Raw genomic sequence first — 17834 nt, forward strand, 5'->3', positions numbered from 1 at the left:
ACTAGGCAAGCATCCTACCACTGAGTTACATCTCTAGCCCTTGCTGTCCCTGTCTTTATGATCCCAAGTAAAGGCTGCCTCACCATGCTTTAATAAATATTATGGAATATTTTTCTTTAACATGACCCTGAGTTTTTAAGAATGATGTTTAATGTTTGGTTTTAAATTGTTTCATCATTTCCCATCTTGAGTTAGGCTGAACTTTGCCTTCATTTGCCCCATACCTTCAGGAGTGAGAGAATAATGTGTGGGATTCTGTAGTCTGGAAAGTTGGTCACGTGGTGGGGAATTAAAGTGGGGTCAATAAAAGGTCAATTGCCTTGCTCATTTTATCCCTCTAAAGCTGACATGGTTGGCAGCGTTGAATAAAAGGAGTATATTAGGTTGGCACAGAAGGTAACACAGGAAAGTAAGCAGAGGCCTGGGGCCAAACCACAGTCAGTGGGTAGAAAGTAGGTACTGTTGGAGAAACAAGCTGCAGGTGGCACCTAGGGGCTAACAAACAAATTCCCTAATCTCCAAATGTTTTAATGGAAGGTAACACTTAAAAGGGGCTGGGAACAGAGTTGGGTATGTGCGTGTTTCTATGTGTGGAATGTGATCAGATTGTAGATGGCTTTGTAAGCAGGGGAAAATGATAAATTTTGCTATGACAGATGATAGGATGTCAACAGATTCATAAAACAGGTGTGTGCAGCCAAATCATGAAATGGCTTGAAAAAGACAGTGTACCAGTCATTGCAAAGGTCCTCTGCCTAGATTCCTTCTGCCCTTTCTGGGTCTTCATTCATCTCTCCTGCCTTGTCATTTCCTCTCTCTGTGGGATCATCTCTATCAGCAAACAAATCTCTTCTGGCATGATGGACTTCCTTTACAGGGTGGGGGGGCCTTCTCTGTCTCCTGTTACACCCATGTTTGGTCCCTTTCCCTTCAGTGTTGGCTGGATTTAGTGATTCACTTCTAGCAAGTAAAAGGTGGCTTGAGGATATAGGTGCAGTGGTTTAGATATGGTTGGAATGTGACCCCCAGTGGTTCATGTGCTGCAAGCTTGGTCCCCAGCATAACTCTGCTAAGGTGGTGGAATCTCTAAGAGGTAGGGCCTAAGAGTGGTGGCACATGCCTGCAATCCCAGCTTCAGAGTTTGAGGCAGGAGGATCACTTGGGCCCATAGCCAAGAGTTTGAGAGGTAGGGCCTAATGGAAGATAATTAGATCATGGGGACCCTCAGGAGGAATTGTTGATAGTCTTTCAGAGTGAGTTCTTACAAAAGTGTGTTGTTTTAGAGCAATTCCACCTCATGTACTTTGTCCTTCTGCATGCAGTTGTTTTTCCTTCCACTTCTCTGCCATCCTGTGTATTAGCAGAGAGGCCCTCACCACAAATGCAACAAAAGGGGACCCTCAAGCTTGGATTTCTAGCCCCCCAAATTATGAGCTAAATAAACCTCTTTTCTTTGTTGTTAAGTACCCAGTGTCAGATATTCTGTTATAGCAACACAAAATGGATTCATGTAGTGGGCTACCATTTCTAAGATTAAGTTTTAAGCCGATTGTGTCTTGCATACCTCTCCCTCTGGTTCTTTTGCTCAGAGTTAAATTGGCTGCCACTTAGTGAGCTGCCCTCCAGCCAGGCCTCCAGACACAGCCCCTGAGGCATTGAAGTCCTTAAATGGCCAAGTAGAACCAAATCAGGTGAGAGAGCTGAGAAGTGTTTCTTCCTCTTCTCAGACCTTCACATAAGGCCACAGTTCTGGGACTGGGGTTGTGGCTCAGCAGTAGAGTGCTCGCCTAGCAAGTACGAGGCCTCAGGTTCAATCCTCAGCACTACGTAAAAATAAATAAATAAAATAAAGGTATTGTGTCCAACTACCACTAAAAAATAAGTATTAAAAAAAAAAAAAAAGATCACAGTTCTGGCTGACACCCTAACTGCAACCTTAGGAGAGACCTCAAGACAGAGGTGCCTAGCTAAGCTACACTCAGCTTCCTAAACCACAGAAACTGAGGTATCAATTTTTGTTGTTTTAAGCCATTAAGTTTTGGGATAACTTGTTATGCAGCAATAGATAATACTTGTGGTTTCTCCTACCTTTGAAAAATCTTCCACTGCCTCTATGTCTCCTGCTTTCCTTTTAGAGCAAAATTTTACCTAAAACATTATTTTAAAAAAAATTCCATTGTCTATTCCCCTTACCCTTTATTCCTGTTTGTTTTTAAGATTTTTTTCCATTTTTTTTTTTTTTTTTAATTTTTAAGAACAGGAGCAATGGGCTGAGGTTGTGCTCAGCGGTAGAGTGCTCGCCTTGCATGTGTGAGGCCCTGGGTTCAATCCTCAGCACCACATAAAAATAAACAAATAAAACAAAGGTATTGTATCCAACTACAATTAAAAAATAAATTTAAAAAAAGAACAGGAGCAGGATTCAATTTCTCAGAGGAAGACAACTCTTTTTTATACACATACTCTTTTTTTTTTGGCAGGAGGGCATGATGCTAGCTTGGAACCCAGGGTCTTGCCTGTGCTAATAATATTAGCATGCAGCTCTATGACTGAGATTTACCCACAGCTTTTGTTTTTGTTTCTGTTTTGTCAGGGGTGTGGGACTGGGGAATAGAACCCAAGGAAACTCTACCATTGAGCTATATCCCCATCCCTTCTTTTTTTTTTAATTTATTTTTTTATTTTGAGTCTCATTAATTAACTTAGAGCCTCACTAAGTTGCTGAGCTACCCTCAAACTTTGTGATCCTCTGCCTCAGCCTCCTGAGTTACTGGGATTATAGGTGTGCACCAACATGTCTTGTTCTATTCTTGAAACCTAATCTATCTATTAAAATTTTCCAAACAAAATTAGGTGATCATTCAAACAAAATGTCTTCTTACCTCTCTTCTAAGTGAAAGCCTAGGAGCCAGTATTATAGAGAATAAGGACATTAGTACCATGCCTGGGGCCTAAAGTTAGTGGGAGGTCCTTAAGCAGCAGGATTGTCGGAGTCTGAAGTGAAAGTGGTTCCCCCCCCCCTTTCCTAGTTGTCTTCTACTCCACTTGGGGTATATCTGAATTAGTGGTAGAAAAAAAATTTTTTTATATTTATTTTTTAGCTGTAGTTGGACACAATATTTTATTCATTTTTATGTGGTTCTGAGGATCTAACCCAGGGCCTTGCACTTGCTAGGCAGGCGCTGTACCACTGAGCCAGAACCCCAGCCCAGGAAAAATTTTAATAGAAATATTTTATTATGTAGAGTTTAAGTAATAGCAATACATCCATGAATCCATCACCTCAAATTCACTATTTTTGTTTTATTAAATATTTAATATTTATGAAAAAAACATTTATAGAATCCACATTTTAAAGAATAACAAAATATGAAAACCCATTTTTAAAAAAGACCATTATGGGACTGGGGCTGATGTGTGAGGCCCTGGGTTCAATTCTCAGCACCACATAAAAATGAATAAATAAAAGAAAGGTATTGTATCCATCTACAACTAAAAATAATTTTTAAAAAAAGAAAAGACCATTATTACTTTTGAAACCCCCTGTGTGTCACAGCCTCACTCATTTGATTCCCTTTTCTTTCTCTTAGAAATAACCAATATTTTGGATCTTGTATTTATTATTCCATTAATTCTGTTTCTGTCTATATAATGTGGTAGCCACATGTGACAATTTGAGTTTACATTAAAATTCAGTTCCTCTGTTACATTAGTCATATTTTAAGTGCTCAATGGCCTCATGCTGTTAATTGTTACCATACTGGACAACACAGTTTTCACTACAAAGCATTCTATTGGACAGCACTTTTCTAAACAATATATTATTTAGTTTTGCATGTTTTTGAACCTAGGATTGTTACAGAAAACAGAACCAATAAAATAGAGAGGAAGATAGAGATTGATTATAGGAATTGACTCATGCAGTTATGGAGGCACAGAAGTACCCTGGCCTGTCATCTGCAAGCTGAAGAAGTAGGAAAGCCAGTGGTAAATTCATTGTGAACCAATGATATAAGTCCAGTTCAAGTCTGAAGTCCTTAGAACCAGAAGGGCTAATGTCTGAGGGCAGGAGAAAATGGACTCCCAGCTCTAGAAGAGAGATTTGTCCTTCCTCCACCGTTTTTTTATTTGTTTGGACCCTCAACAGACTGGATGATACCCACCCACAAGGATGAAGCTGGATCTTCTTTACTTGATCTACTGATTCAAATGCTCATCTTGTCTGGAAACTTTCTATAGACACTCTCAGAAAAAGTGAAGTAAATTCCAAGAATTATATAAGTTTATCCATAATTTTTTTTTAAATATTTATTCTTAAGTTTTAGATTGACAGAATATCTTTATTTTACATTTATGTGGTGCTGAGGATCGAACCTAGTGCCTCATGTATGCTAGGTGAGCACTCTACCATTGAGCCACAACCTCAGCCCCCATAAAATTTTAATATTTATTTCAAAAACATAAGATCTTTAAGAATGTCACAATATCATTATCACATTTGAAATGTGAATTTAATTCTTTAATAGCAGCTCATTAAATGAAACCAGCCTTATATATACTAAATCCAAAGACATTACAAGAACAGAAAATTGCAGAACAGTATCTCTCATAAATAGATACACAAAAATATTAAATAAATACTAGCTGATTAAGTCCAGCTTTATATACAAAGGATCATATATCATGATCAAGTGGTAGTTATCTTAGGAATACAAGACTGATTCAACACTAGAAAATAAATTAATAAAACCTACTATATAAACAAACTGAAGAAGAAAAAATACATATCTTATATAAATGGGTGTAACAAAAGCATTTGATAAAATTCAACATCCATCCTTGATAAAAATGTGCACAAACTAGGAATAGAAGAAACGTCCCTTAAATGATAAAGAGCTTCCAAAAATAACTGTCAACATACTTAGGAGTAAAATACTGAATGTTTTTTTCCCTGAAGTTTAGGAATAAAGAAAATCCATGCTCATCAATCCTGTTTTAAGATCTTACTGAAAATCTTAGCCTGTACAATAAAGTAATAATTAGAGGCATACAGATTTGAAAGAGCTAAAACTGTCACTATTGATAGATGATATCTACATAGAAAAAATCTACAAAGAAGTTCATAGAATTAGTAAGTGACTTTAGTATGATTGTAGGACACAGCCCTCTTTCTGAATATATAGTAAGGAATAATTGGAAATTGAAATTTAATCATTATCATTTCTAATATCTAAGAAAAACATGTGTGGCTCAGTGGTTGAGCTTGTGCCTAGCATGTGTGAAGCCCTGGATTCAGTTCCCAGTGCTGCAAAAAAGAAAAAGAAGCAGTAAACCCCACAAAAAAGTACACAGTCTCTATGCCCCAAACTACAAATACTGATGGACCTAAGTAAGTAGACAGATACATAGTGTTAATGAATTGAAAGACTAATATTGTTGGGATGTCTTCTTCCCAAATTAATTTATACATATGTTCAGAACAATACCAACCAAAATCCCAGCAGAATTTTTTCTGGGTAGACAAACTGATTCTAATATTTATATACAAAGGCAACTAAACTAGAATAGTCAAAAATAATTTTAAGGGGCTGTGGTTGTGGCTCAGCAGTAGAGCCCTCGTCTAGCATGGCTGAGGCATTAGGTTCAATCCTCAGCACCACATAAAAATAAATAAATAAAGATACTGTGTCCAACTACAACTAAAAAATAATTTAAAAAAATACACAAAACAGAACTCACACTACTTGATTATATTATAAAATTTTGTTATTATAAAGCTCTAGTAACTAAGACAGTGTAGTTTTGGTGAAAGGATAGACACGTATAGATCTAAGGAACATGGTCTATATGAAACCAATACTTTCAAACTTTGATGCATTGTCCAGTATGGTCTGTTTTCATCAACACCCTGGAGAATTATCTGAAATTTGTCTATTCTGAATTTTACTGATTGAATTTCACTGATCATAGGTACATAATCTCATATTTAATCATCTCTGAAATTAGTACTCATCTTACCACTATGGCATGTCACAATTCACTTGGCAGTGGTTTATTTTTCTGATGGTACTTAAATAATAGTATGCCTTACAATCAGTAGTGACTTACAGTTGATGAAATTCGATATATTAGGTCAACTTTGTTAATTATTCCATTTGTCTCTTCATCAGTTATTTTCCTTCTTTTGTATTAGTTACGAGAGGTATGTTAAATATCTACTAGATTGTGAACTTTTTCTCATTGTATTTCTACATTTTGTTTAATATCCTTACTCTGTAATTAAGTGCATTCAAATTTAGATGTATTTATCTTCTATTTATAAAATGTATATCATTTTATAGTGACCATCTTTGTTCCATTTGTTCAACATAAATATTGCTATTCCAACTTTCTTTTGGCTAGAGTTTGACTGATACAACTTTGTCTTGATTTTACTTGAAGTACCAAATATTCAATCTTGCTATTTCTTAAAAAAATTTTTTTTGCAGTTGTAGATGGACACAATACATTTATTTATTTGTGGGAGGGGTGGGGATTGAATTCAGGGGCATTCAACCACTTAGCTATATCCCCAGCCCTATTTTGTATTTTTTTTTTTAGAGACGGGGTCTCACTGAGTTGCTTAGTGCCTTGCTTTTGAATTCATGATCCTCCTCCCTCAGCCTCCCAAATTGGAATTACAGGCGTGCGCCACTGCACCTGGCTTATTTATTTTTATATGGTGTTGACAATCAAACCTAGTGCCTCACACATGCTAGGCTAGTGCTCTACCACTGAGTGCAGCCCCTTACTATTTCTTTAGTAGATTTACTTTTTGTTTGTTTGGTACAGGGGATTGAACCCAGGGGCACTGCTTAGGGCCTCGCTAAATTGCTGAGGCTGGCTTTGAACTCAAGACACTCTGGCCTTAGCTTCCCAAGCCACTGGGATTATAGAATGCGCCACTGTGCCCAGCTGGATTGACCTCTTATAAACAGCATGTAAAGGGATCTTATTTCCTAATTCAACCTAACCATCTTTGTCATTTAACTAAAATTCCTTTTTTACATTTATGATTGCTGAGACATAGTTTTAATTGTACTGTGTTATCTTGGCTTATTTGCCTTCCTTTTCTTGTCTCATTTTGATTGTTGAGTATCTTTACTAGGAATAGAACTCTAGGTGTGTTGCTCTATACAATGAGAATGAAAAGAAGAGATACCCTTTTGTACTCTTGTCATCTCCAAGTAGAATATGACCTGCTTTGATGATCAGTGTTTTCAAAATTAAGAATTACCATAACTAGAGTCTCCCTTTTCTTTGATGTACTTTATCTTTCATTTATAGTAGGTACAATATTAATGAACCATTTACGAACTACCAAAAAACACACTACAAGCTGGGCACAGTGGCACATGCCTGTAATCCCAGTGATTTGGGAGGGTGAAGCAAGAGGATCACAAGTTAAAGGCCAGCCTCAGCAACTTAACAAGACCTCAAGCAATCTAGCAAGACCCTGTTTGAAATTTTAAAAAAGGGCTGGGGATGTGGTTTAGTAGTAAATTGCCCCTGGATTCAGTACCCAATACCCTAAACAACAACAACAACAACAACAAAAACATACTATAAGCTAGGCACAGTGGCACACGTCTGTAATAGGCCTGGCCATGCTACTGATGGTACTGTGAATGCATACAAATTATTTTCCTGTTTGTCTAATTTAAAGCAATGTGAAGCTTATCAAGATTTAAAGAAAAATTTAGAGTGGATTATGGTCTAAACATGAAATCCCAGTGGCTTGGGAGGCTGAGGCAGGAGGATTGAAAGTTCAAAGCCAGCCTCAGCAAAAGTGAGGCTCTAAGTAACTCGAGGAGACCCTGTTCCTAAATAAAATACAAAAACAGGGCTGGGGATGTGGCTCATGATCAAGTACTCCAGAGTTCAATCCCTGGTAAAAAAACAAAAAAACAAACAAAAAAAACCCCCACAAATATGCACTACTTATGAATACAAGTAGTAAATATAAAAACATGGACTGGATCCACATTAAATTCATGACAGTGATTTCCATTTTATGAAAGAAAAATGGGACTAGGGAAAGGATTGTGAGGACTCGGCTCTCTGCAATTTTTTTTTCTCTTGAGAAATGAGCTGAAGAGCCTGGCACAATGGCGCAGGCTTGTAATCCCAGGAGCTGGGAGGCTGAGGTGGGAAGATTGTGAATTCAACTTTAGGGTTCAAAGCCAGCCTCAGGGGAGGAGGTATGGACGTAGGAATGATAGTAGAATGAATCGGACATTATTACCCTCCATACATATATGATTACACAACCTGTGTAACTTTACATCATGTACAGCCAGAAGAATAAGAAGTTATACTCCACTTATGTATGTGTCAAAATGCATTCTACTGTAATGTATAATTAGAACAACAATTTAGATACTTCTAATTTTACAAGTTAAAAACTTAATGTACTTATTGAATGCTGCAAACTACTATATATAATCCTGTCAATTTGAAGGAAAAGGATCCTTGAAATGGCATAAACAATTCCTGTTTGCAAGAAATTTACACCAATAAAAGGGGACAGAGTTGTCATAATCTTTGTACAAACTTGATATGAATTCTTCCCCTGTATTTATCATCTTTTAAAAAGCTCTGTTAAAACAGATGAACTCTAGATAAGGCAGAGGGGTTGGAGGGGAAGGGAGGAGAGACGGGATAATTAGTGATGGTGAAATGTGATGATCATTACTATCCAAAGTACATGTATGAAGACATGAATTACTATGTATACAATCAGAGATATAAAAAATATGCTTTATATATGTAATAAGTATTGTAATGCATTCTGCTGTCATATATAAATAAAAAATATACATATTTTAAAAAACCCAGAAACTTAGGGGCTTGAGGTTGTGGCTCAGCGATAGAGCGCTTGCCTAGCAAATGTGAGGCCCTGGGTTCGATCCTCAGCACTATATAAAAATAAATAAAAAATAAACATATTGTGTCTAACTACAACTAAAAAATAAACTTTTAAAAACTTAGTTTTTATAATGTTTTGTTGCAAATTTTTATATAAAGCTGTGACACTTTGTTTCACTGTAACCTACAATTTTTCCTTTAAATTGGTTATCAAACCCTTAAGTCAAATTTCACTCACTTTATGTCAATTTATAGCATCTTCTCTGGGAATTTGTACTGCCATTATAGCAACTGATTACATAACTTCAAGCCATATCCCTCCTAAGTTCACATCAGCTGGAGAAAAATAGAAGTTCAACCTGATAATTTCAGCATAACTGCTGAAAGAATAAACAAATAGCCAGATGTGGTGGTGTACACCCGTAATCTCAACAACTCAGGAGGCTAAGGCATATGGATCACAAGTTCTAGGCCAGCCTCAGCATCTTACCAAGGCCCTAAACAACTTAGGAAGACCCTGTCTCAAAAATAAAAAGGGCTAGGGCTATACCTTAGTGGTAAAGTGGTCCTGGGTTCAATCCCCAGTACCAAAACAAACCAAAACAAACAAATAGCCAGGTGCTGTGGCACATGCCTGTAATCCCAGTGACTCAGAAATCTGAGACAGGAGGATCACCAGTTCAAAGCCAGCCTCAGCAATGGCAAGGCACTAAGCAACTGAGCAAGACCCTGTCTCAAAATAAAATACAAAATACGGCTGGGGATGTGGCTCAGTGGCTGAATACCCAAATTTAATCTTCAGTATCCCCCCAAAAAAGGATGAACAAATATAGTTAAGAGTCTCAGAGCTCTAACAAATGCCCATTCTTTAGGCTCTGTTCAATTAAGAGGATATCTTACATGATGTGCCTTAGATGTGTTCATGGGTAGTAGTTACTTCCAGAAATAAACACGTAAATTGATAATTTATTTGTAAAATACTTGAGTTTGGTCTATTGTATTCTGAAATTTAATTTCATGTTTGGACTATAATCTACTGTAAATTTTTATTAAAATCTCGATAAGCTCCACATTGCTTTAAATTAGACAAACAGGAAAATAATTTGTATGCATTCACATTACCATCAGTGGCATGGCCAGGCCTATTATGTATTGTTGGACTAAGTAATTGGGTCTAGTGAGCAAGGCCTGACATCAGAAGTCTTCAGGCAGCAAAGAATTTACAAATATTTGCAGGTATCTAGCTGTAAAGGCATCAAGAACTAGACTGTTATAGTCAAACATAACATCTACTTAGTATACTATCTGTTAAAACACTTTTTACATAACTCAGTGACTCTACCTATTCATAATTGAAGCCTAATGCGCCCCTGGTTTGAGAATCTGGCTTTACACAAGGTAAAATATGATGTAAGTAACCCCTTTTCATAAACTCTTGGCAAGTCAGTGGAGCCCATTTAAAGATCCTTTTAATGAAAATTTTCATTAGGAGGACCAATCACAAATTTGTCAGGTAGAGATTTCTAAATCATAGACTCCTTAACAATGTCTTAAACACATAGAGCAGAAATTTTAGTTTAGTTTATTATAACTGATTCTGAGTCAAAAAAAAAAAAAATAGATTCCCCTTTAAAACAGGTTGAATAGACTAAAACTGTTAAATGTATCCTGACTTTGAAACTGGAAAAGCAGTATAATTAGTATGATTAACAGAATAGTTTATCAGCAAGGTTATCATTTGAATATCAAGCATTATATTTTACATTCAACAAACCTGATTTTATCAAATATCCTTTAATTTCATCAACAATATGAAGCATAGTAAAAGAAGCACACAATAGTTTTGTGCAGTACAGTTTCAAAGTGTACACAAATTAGGGTACAGAGGTTAAACATTGGTGTAATGACAGTATTTTGAACTTTAGATAAACTGCATATAAAACCTAAAATTTAAATATTAGCCAATCTGAAAACTTTACTTCCCATAATATAAAAATGATACTTTGAGATGCAAGTTTTAACTAAACTATATAAACATTTAAAATAATCATTAAAAACTCAACATTAAAATTTATAAAGATTAGCTATAAAAATATATCGGCAGTCACTCTTCTTATAAAGGTACCATTTGCTACATATTACAAATAGTCTCTAACATAAAATTGCCTTAAAAACTTTTACTATTTTAGAACCTGATAAACCTTACATTAAATTGATTATAAAATCTTGGAAAAACTTTGGTATGCATCTTTAGGTTTTTAAAAAATAGTATTTTAAGGGCCTGTAAACATTTCATTCTATTAAAGCACAACAGATTAATGGATATTCAACTGCATATAGGATACAGAATCAAAAAACCAATTTATTATACATTTGTTTAAAAAAAAATCTCCCTTACCAGAGTAACCAAAAAACAAATATTTAAAAGTATCAAACTTTTAAATAGTTCCATTTCCATTCTGATAAAAATGTTACAAAATTACCATATTCCATTCATGTACCTTAGATGCTTTTTAGGACAAGCCCTTAAAAATAGTTAACCCAGTCTCAAAACACCCTCTCAAGTCCAACAAACAAACTTAAAAATCCATTTAAAAGACTTGACAATAGAACACATTTACATAATCAGAACACATAATTTATATATTTAGAAATTAATCAGGTTTTCTTTTATATTTGTAATTTAGAATTTACTGGTAGAAATGAAATACACAACTGAAAAAGGTAAATTTCAGGAAACGGTAAGAAATGTAAACCTATAGGGTAAATTGACTTATTTTCTAAAATTCAATTTACCAAATCCATTTTATCTGTCATTTTTGGATTGACAACTATTATTATTTAGAAAATTCAAATTGATGAAAGTTCATTTCTTGCTTGAGTATGTTTAATTTTTACAGAGCTTCCAGTTGTGCCAGTAGCTTCCTTGAGGTCATTTTCCACTTTCCTCTGTCACCATATCTCTTGCATAAGACATTTATCTTTGAGTTGCAAAAGCCTACATAAAAACTAGCTTTACTTTTGACCTTTTAATTTATAAAACTCCACTAAAAAAAGAAAAGAAATCCATCTATTTTTTAGGTAAGTCCACAAAAAATACTTTCTTTCGAATCAAACACTTTTATGAGAGTAAAGATCCTTCAAAGTTTTTAACTCTTCTATTAGAGTTTTATTTTGATTTTCCAAGACTGCAACTCGATTTTCCAGGCATTTCACGTATTCTTTCTTCTTTCTGCGACATTCTCGAGCAGCTTCTCTAAATATAAGCATTAAAAAGCATTAGGAAAAAACTTCATCTTTTAAATGGTAAATGTACTTCAGTAATTTCCCCTGCCCATCTTTTTTCCCACCTCATTTAAGAAATTCAAGTATCATCTACATTCAATGAAATACAGAGATCTTTTTTTTTTTTAATTTATTTTTATGTGGTGCTGAGGATCGAACCAGGTGCCTCACATATGCTAGGCAAGCACTCTACCACTGAGCCACAAAACCCCAATCCGAAATACAGAGATCTTAAGTGCAGAATTCGATTAGCACTGGCAAGTACATATATTTGTATGACCCATACCTAATGAAGACAGATTTTTTACTACCCCAGAAAGCTCTCTCAGGTCCCTTCCTGGTCAGTCCTCTCCCAAGCAACTAGTGTTCTGATTTTTATTATATAGGTTAGTTTTCCCTTTTCTAGAACCTCATTTAACAGTGACATTTAGTATATGCTCTCTGGTCTGTTTCACTCAGCATATCTTGGAGGTTCATTCATGTTGCGAAGTGATTTGTTCCTTTATGTTACTGGGCATAGTCCATGGCATGGATATAACAAGTTTGTTTATTCATTCTCTTAGGCTATTTGTAGAGTTGGCTGCTATGCATGTTTTTATGTTAGTTGTTGTGTATACATAAGTTTAATTTCTCTTGAATAAATACCGAACAGTGAAATTTATGGGTCCTTTGGTTACCTTTTGATACATAACCTTTTTTTTTTTTTGGTTTTTATTTATTTATTTATTTATTGGTTGTTCAAAACATTACAAAGCTCTTGACATATCATATTTCATACATTAGATTCAAGTGGGTTATGAACTCCCATTTTTACCTCAAATACAGATTGCAGAATCACATCGGTTACACAACCACATTTTTACATAATGCCATATTAGTAACTGTTGTGTTCTGCTACCTTTCCTATCCTCTACTATCCCCCCTCCCCTCCCCTCCCATCTTCTCTCTCTACCCCATCTACTGTAATTCATTTCTCTCCTTGTTTATTTTCCCATTCCCCTCACAACCTTTTATATGTAATTTTGTATAACAATGAGGGTCTCCTTCCATTTCCATGCAATTTCCCTTTTCTTTCCCTTTCCCTCCCACCTCATGTCTCTGTTTAATGTTAATCTTTTCCTCCTGCTCTTCCTCCCTGCTCTGTTCTTAGTTGCTCTCATTATATCAAAGAAGACATTTGGCATTTGTTTTTTAGGGATTGGCTAGCTTCACTTAGCATAATCTGCTCTAGTGCCATCCATTTCCCTGCAAATTCCATGATTTTGTCATTTTTAGTGCTGTGTAATACTCCATGGTGTATAAATGCCACATTTTTTTTATCCATTCATCTATTGAAGGGCATACAGCGATACCAGATTTCAAACTATATTACAGAGCAATAGTAACAAAAACAGCATGGTACTGGTACCAAAACAGGCGGGTGGACCAATGGTACAGAATAGAGGACACAGAGACTAATCCACAAAGTTACAACTATCTTACATTTGATAAACGGGATAAAAGCATGCAATGGAAGAAGGATACCATCTTCAACAAATGGTGCTGGGAAACTGGAAATCCCTATGCAACAAAATGAAACTGAATCCCCTCCTCTCGCCATGCACAAAAGTTAACTCAAAATGGATCAAGGAGCTTGATATCAAATCAGAGACTCTGCGTCTGATAGAAGAAAAAGTTGGCTCCGATCTACATATTGTGGGGGCGGGCTCCAAATTCCTTAATAGGATGCCCATAGCACAAGAGTTAATAACAAGAATCAACAAATGGGACTTACTTAAACTAAAAAGTTTTTTCTCAGCAAGAGAAACAATAAGAGAGGTAAATAGGGAGCCTACATCATGGGAACAAATTTTTATCCTCACACTTCAGATAGAGCCCTAATATCCAGAGTATACAAAGAACTCAAAAAATTAGACAATAAGATAACAAATAACCCAATCAACAAATGGGCCAAGGACCTGAACAGAAACTTCTCAGAGGAGGACATACAATCAATCAACAAGTACATGAAAAAATGCTCACCATTTTTAGCAGTCAGAGAAATGCAAATCAAAACCACCCTAAGATACCATCTCACTCCAGTGATTGGCAGCCATTATGAAGTCAAACAACAATAAGTGTTGGTGAGGATGTGGGGGAAGGGTACTCTTGTACATTGTTGGTGGGACTGCAAATTGGTGCAGCCAATTTGGAAAGCAGTATGGAGATCCCTGGGAAAGCTGGGAATGGAATCACCATTTGACCCAGCTATTGCCCTTCTTGGACTATTCCCTGAAGACCTTAAAAGAGCATACTACAGGGATACTGCCACATCGATGTTCATAGCAGCACAATTCACAATAGCTAGACTGTGGATACATAATTTGAATTATAAACAGTGCTTAAGCAAATACTCAGTTCTCTGCATGGCCTCTTAGAACATTTTGGTGACACTATATGTAAGTTATATGTATGTTATTTTTTTTTGTTTTTAATATCATACATGTAGACGTTATCTTGAATAGTTTTAATTTTTCTACACTAGTACATAGATCTTTGTACAGAATCTATAATATGCCAAATTTATTTAACTGTCACCTAACAGACTTCTAAGTGTTTTCCAGTGAAATTCTATATATCTCCTTGTCAGCCGCATTTTGCTCTGGGCCATATATTCATTCAAAATCAATGCCCAATTGCCCTCTGTTCCAATGTACATTCCCATGGACAGTACAAGAGAATACCCGCTTCTCTTTACTTTCTCTAATACTTGATATTAGTAAAATTTATACCCTTTTGTCCATCTAATGGCTCAAAAATTATCTCTCCTTGCTATATTTTATTTCCCTGATAAACAAAGATTAGTATAATTTCCTGTTTATAGGCCATTTGTATTTTTCTTTCTCTTAGTTCATTTCTAGAACTAAATCTTCATATGAATATATATACTGTAGTCATAAGTTGCAAATACTTTTAAGATAATGGCATCTTTTACCAAATAGAAGTGAAACTGCTGGGTCAAAGTATGTATACTTTAAAACTGCCTATTCATATACTTCCCCATTTCTCAATTAGGCTGTCTTGCTCATCATTTCTAAGAACCCTTTGTTCGTTGTTTTTATATTCTTTTCTTATCTACCACTTGATTTCTGATATTTTATACCTTGTCCCATAAATTTTTAAAATTATACTTAGTGCTCCGTTTTTGCCTTTGCTCCATTGGTTTAGATAAAAATGTCATACATTATATATTTTCTGAATTTTATTTATAAGGTTTTATTTAATTTTTTTGCTTTTAAATCTTTAAATCTATCTGGAATAACTTTTGTGTATAGTATAAAATATGGGTCCAATTTAATTTTCTTCTGGATGAAGCTGGTTCTATCAGTATCATCTATTAATTAGCCATTCTATACAAATGTACTCAACCAGCACAAGAAGCTATTTCTTTCTTAAAAAATATTTTTATGGTAGATGAACACAATATCTTTATTTTAATTTTATGTGGTGCTGAGGATTGAACCCAGCGCCCCACACGTTAGGCAAGTACTCTACCAACTGAGCTATATCCCCAGCCCCACAAGAAGCTATTTCTGAGCTTTCTCCTAGCTATCCTTACTGTCTATCCCTTCTTCTTCTTCTTCTTTTTTTTTTTTTAAGAGAGAGAATTTATTTATTTATTTAGTTTTCGGAGGACACAATATCTTTGTATGTGGTGCTGAGAATCGAACCTGGGCCGCATGCATGCCAAGGCGAGCATATTATCGCTTGAGCCACATCCCCAGCCCCACTTCTTCTTATTTAAAAAATATTTTCTTAGTTGTAGATGGACACAATACCTTTATTTTATTTGTTTTTAATTTTATATGGTGAAGGGGATCGAACCCAATACCTCACGCATGCTAGGCAAGCGCTCTACCATTGATATCCTTTGTGACTCAGTGCCAATAAGACAAGTAACCTTCTATTCTTCACCATTCTCGAATACTTATTTTAAGGACTTTAATTTGAACTGCATTAAATTTGTGTGAAATTTGAATGAAATTTTTTATATTATCTCTACCAAAGGACATAGTACATTTCCTTTTTATATTATCTCCACCAAAGGACATAGTACATTTCCTATTTGTGTAGATACTGCTTTAGCTCAATATAATTTTAAAATGTGGATCCCATGCCCAAGTTTTGTCAGTAATATGAATGTAGGGCTGGGATTGTGGCTCAGTAGTACAGTGCTTGCTTAGCATGCATGAGGCACATAAAAATAAATAAATAAGGGTATTGTGTCAATCTACAACTAAAAATTATTTTTTAAAAAATATGAATGTAAGGGGCTGGGACTTTAGCTCAGTGGTAAAGTGCTTGTCTAGCATGTGTGAGGCACTGGGTTCGATCCAGCACCACATGAAAATAAATAAAAGATACTGTGTGTTCATCTACAACTAATAAACATTAAAAAAATATGAATGTAATATTACTCTCCATAATTTTCAAGGTAGTTACTGAGAGCAGAAAAACATCTGTAATGGTTGGATTTTGTTGACTGGGTTAAGGGACACTCAGCTAGTTGGTAAAACATTATTTCTATAATATGCCAAATTTATTTAACTGTTACCTAACAGAGGGAGCTTGTAAACGGATTATTAGCATTTAAATCGGTACACTGAGTAAAGACCATCCATCCTCACCATTGTGAGTGGGTATCATCCAGTCCACTGAGGGCCAGAATAGAAGGGGGCCACTGAAAAACAGGGAATTCTCTTTTTACTTGTAATGGGACATTGTCTCCTGTCCTTTGGACATCAGTGCTCCTGGTTCTCTGGCCTTTGGATTCTGGGACTTACTCTAGTCCCCCAACCCGTATAACCCTCCCTAGAGCTTAGACTGAATGCATCACTGGTTTTCCTGGTTCTCCAGATAGCAGATGGCATATTGTGGGATTTCTTAGCCTCTATAATCTTATGAGCCAATTTTCACAATCCCTCTCTCAGATGTATATATAAATATATATACTCTCTCATATATATATATATTCTCTCTCTCTCATATATATATATATATATATATATATATATATATCTCCAGAGAATTACATTCCCATCAACAGTATAAGAGAGTATCTGGTATCTGCTTCTCTTCACTTTCTCTAATACTTGATATTAGGAAAATTTGTACCCTTTTGTCTAATGGCTCAAAAATTGTCTCTCCTTGCTCTATTTTATTTCCCTGATTGATGAACAAAGATTAGTATAATTTCATGTTTACAGGCCATCTGTATTTTTCTTTCTCTTGTTTTTTATATTCATTTATAGAATTAAATCTTCATATATGAATATATTTATATACACTGTAGTTATTTATTCTTGCCAATTGAGAGAATTATTTTTAAGATAATAGCATCTTTTACCAAATAGAAGTGAAACTGTTGGGTCAAAGAATGTGTATGTTAGGGGCAGGGATTGTGTCTTAGCGGTAGCGTACTTCCCCAGCACCTGTGAGGCACTGGGGTCGATCCTCAGCACCACATACAAATAAATATTTAAAAAAAACAAAAAAACGGTCTATTGACAACTAAAAAATATTAAAAAAAAGTAAATTGTTTTGCCAATGGATGGATATAAATAGTATCAAAGTATGTAGTTTTAATGTGTACTTTTATGATT

General features: G+C 35.3%; 1 protein-coding gene across 5 annotated transcripts in view; it reads right to left on the reverse strand.

The window, feature by feature from the left end:
* Nucleotides 1-10685: 10685 nt before the first annotated feature.
* The window catches only part of Atf1 (activating transcription factor 1), a 46465-nt gene continuing 39316 nt past the window's right edge, over nt 10686-17834 (reverse strand). For all 5 annotated transcript variants that reach the window (XM_040280641.2, XM_040280643.2, XM_005324945.4 and 2 more), the window contains one exon: nt 10686-12163. In XM_040280641.2, the coding sequence (XP_040136575.1) occupies nt 12019-12163 (145 nt within the window). In that variant the 3' untranslated portion in view covers nt 10686-12018. The remainder of the gene's footprint in view (nt 12164-17834) is intronic.

Source organism: Ictidomys tridecemlineatus, chromosome 6 (assembly GCF_052094955.1).
Source record: "Ictidomys tridecemlineatus isolate mIctTri1 chromosome 6, mIctTri1.hap1, whole genome shotgun sequence".
NCBI lineage: Eukaryota > Metazoa > Chordata > Mammalia > Rodentia > Sciuridae > Ictidomys > Ictidomys tridecemlineatus.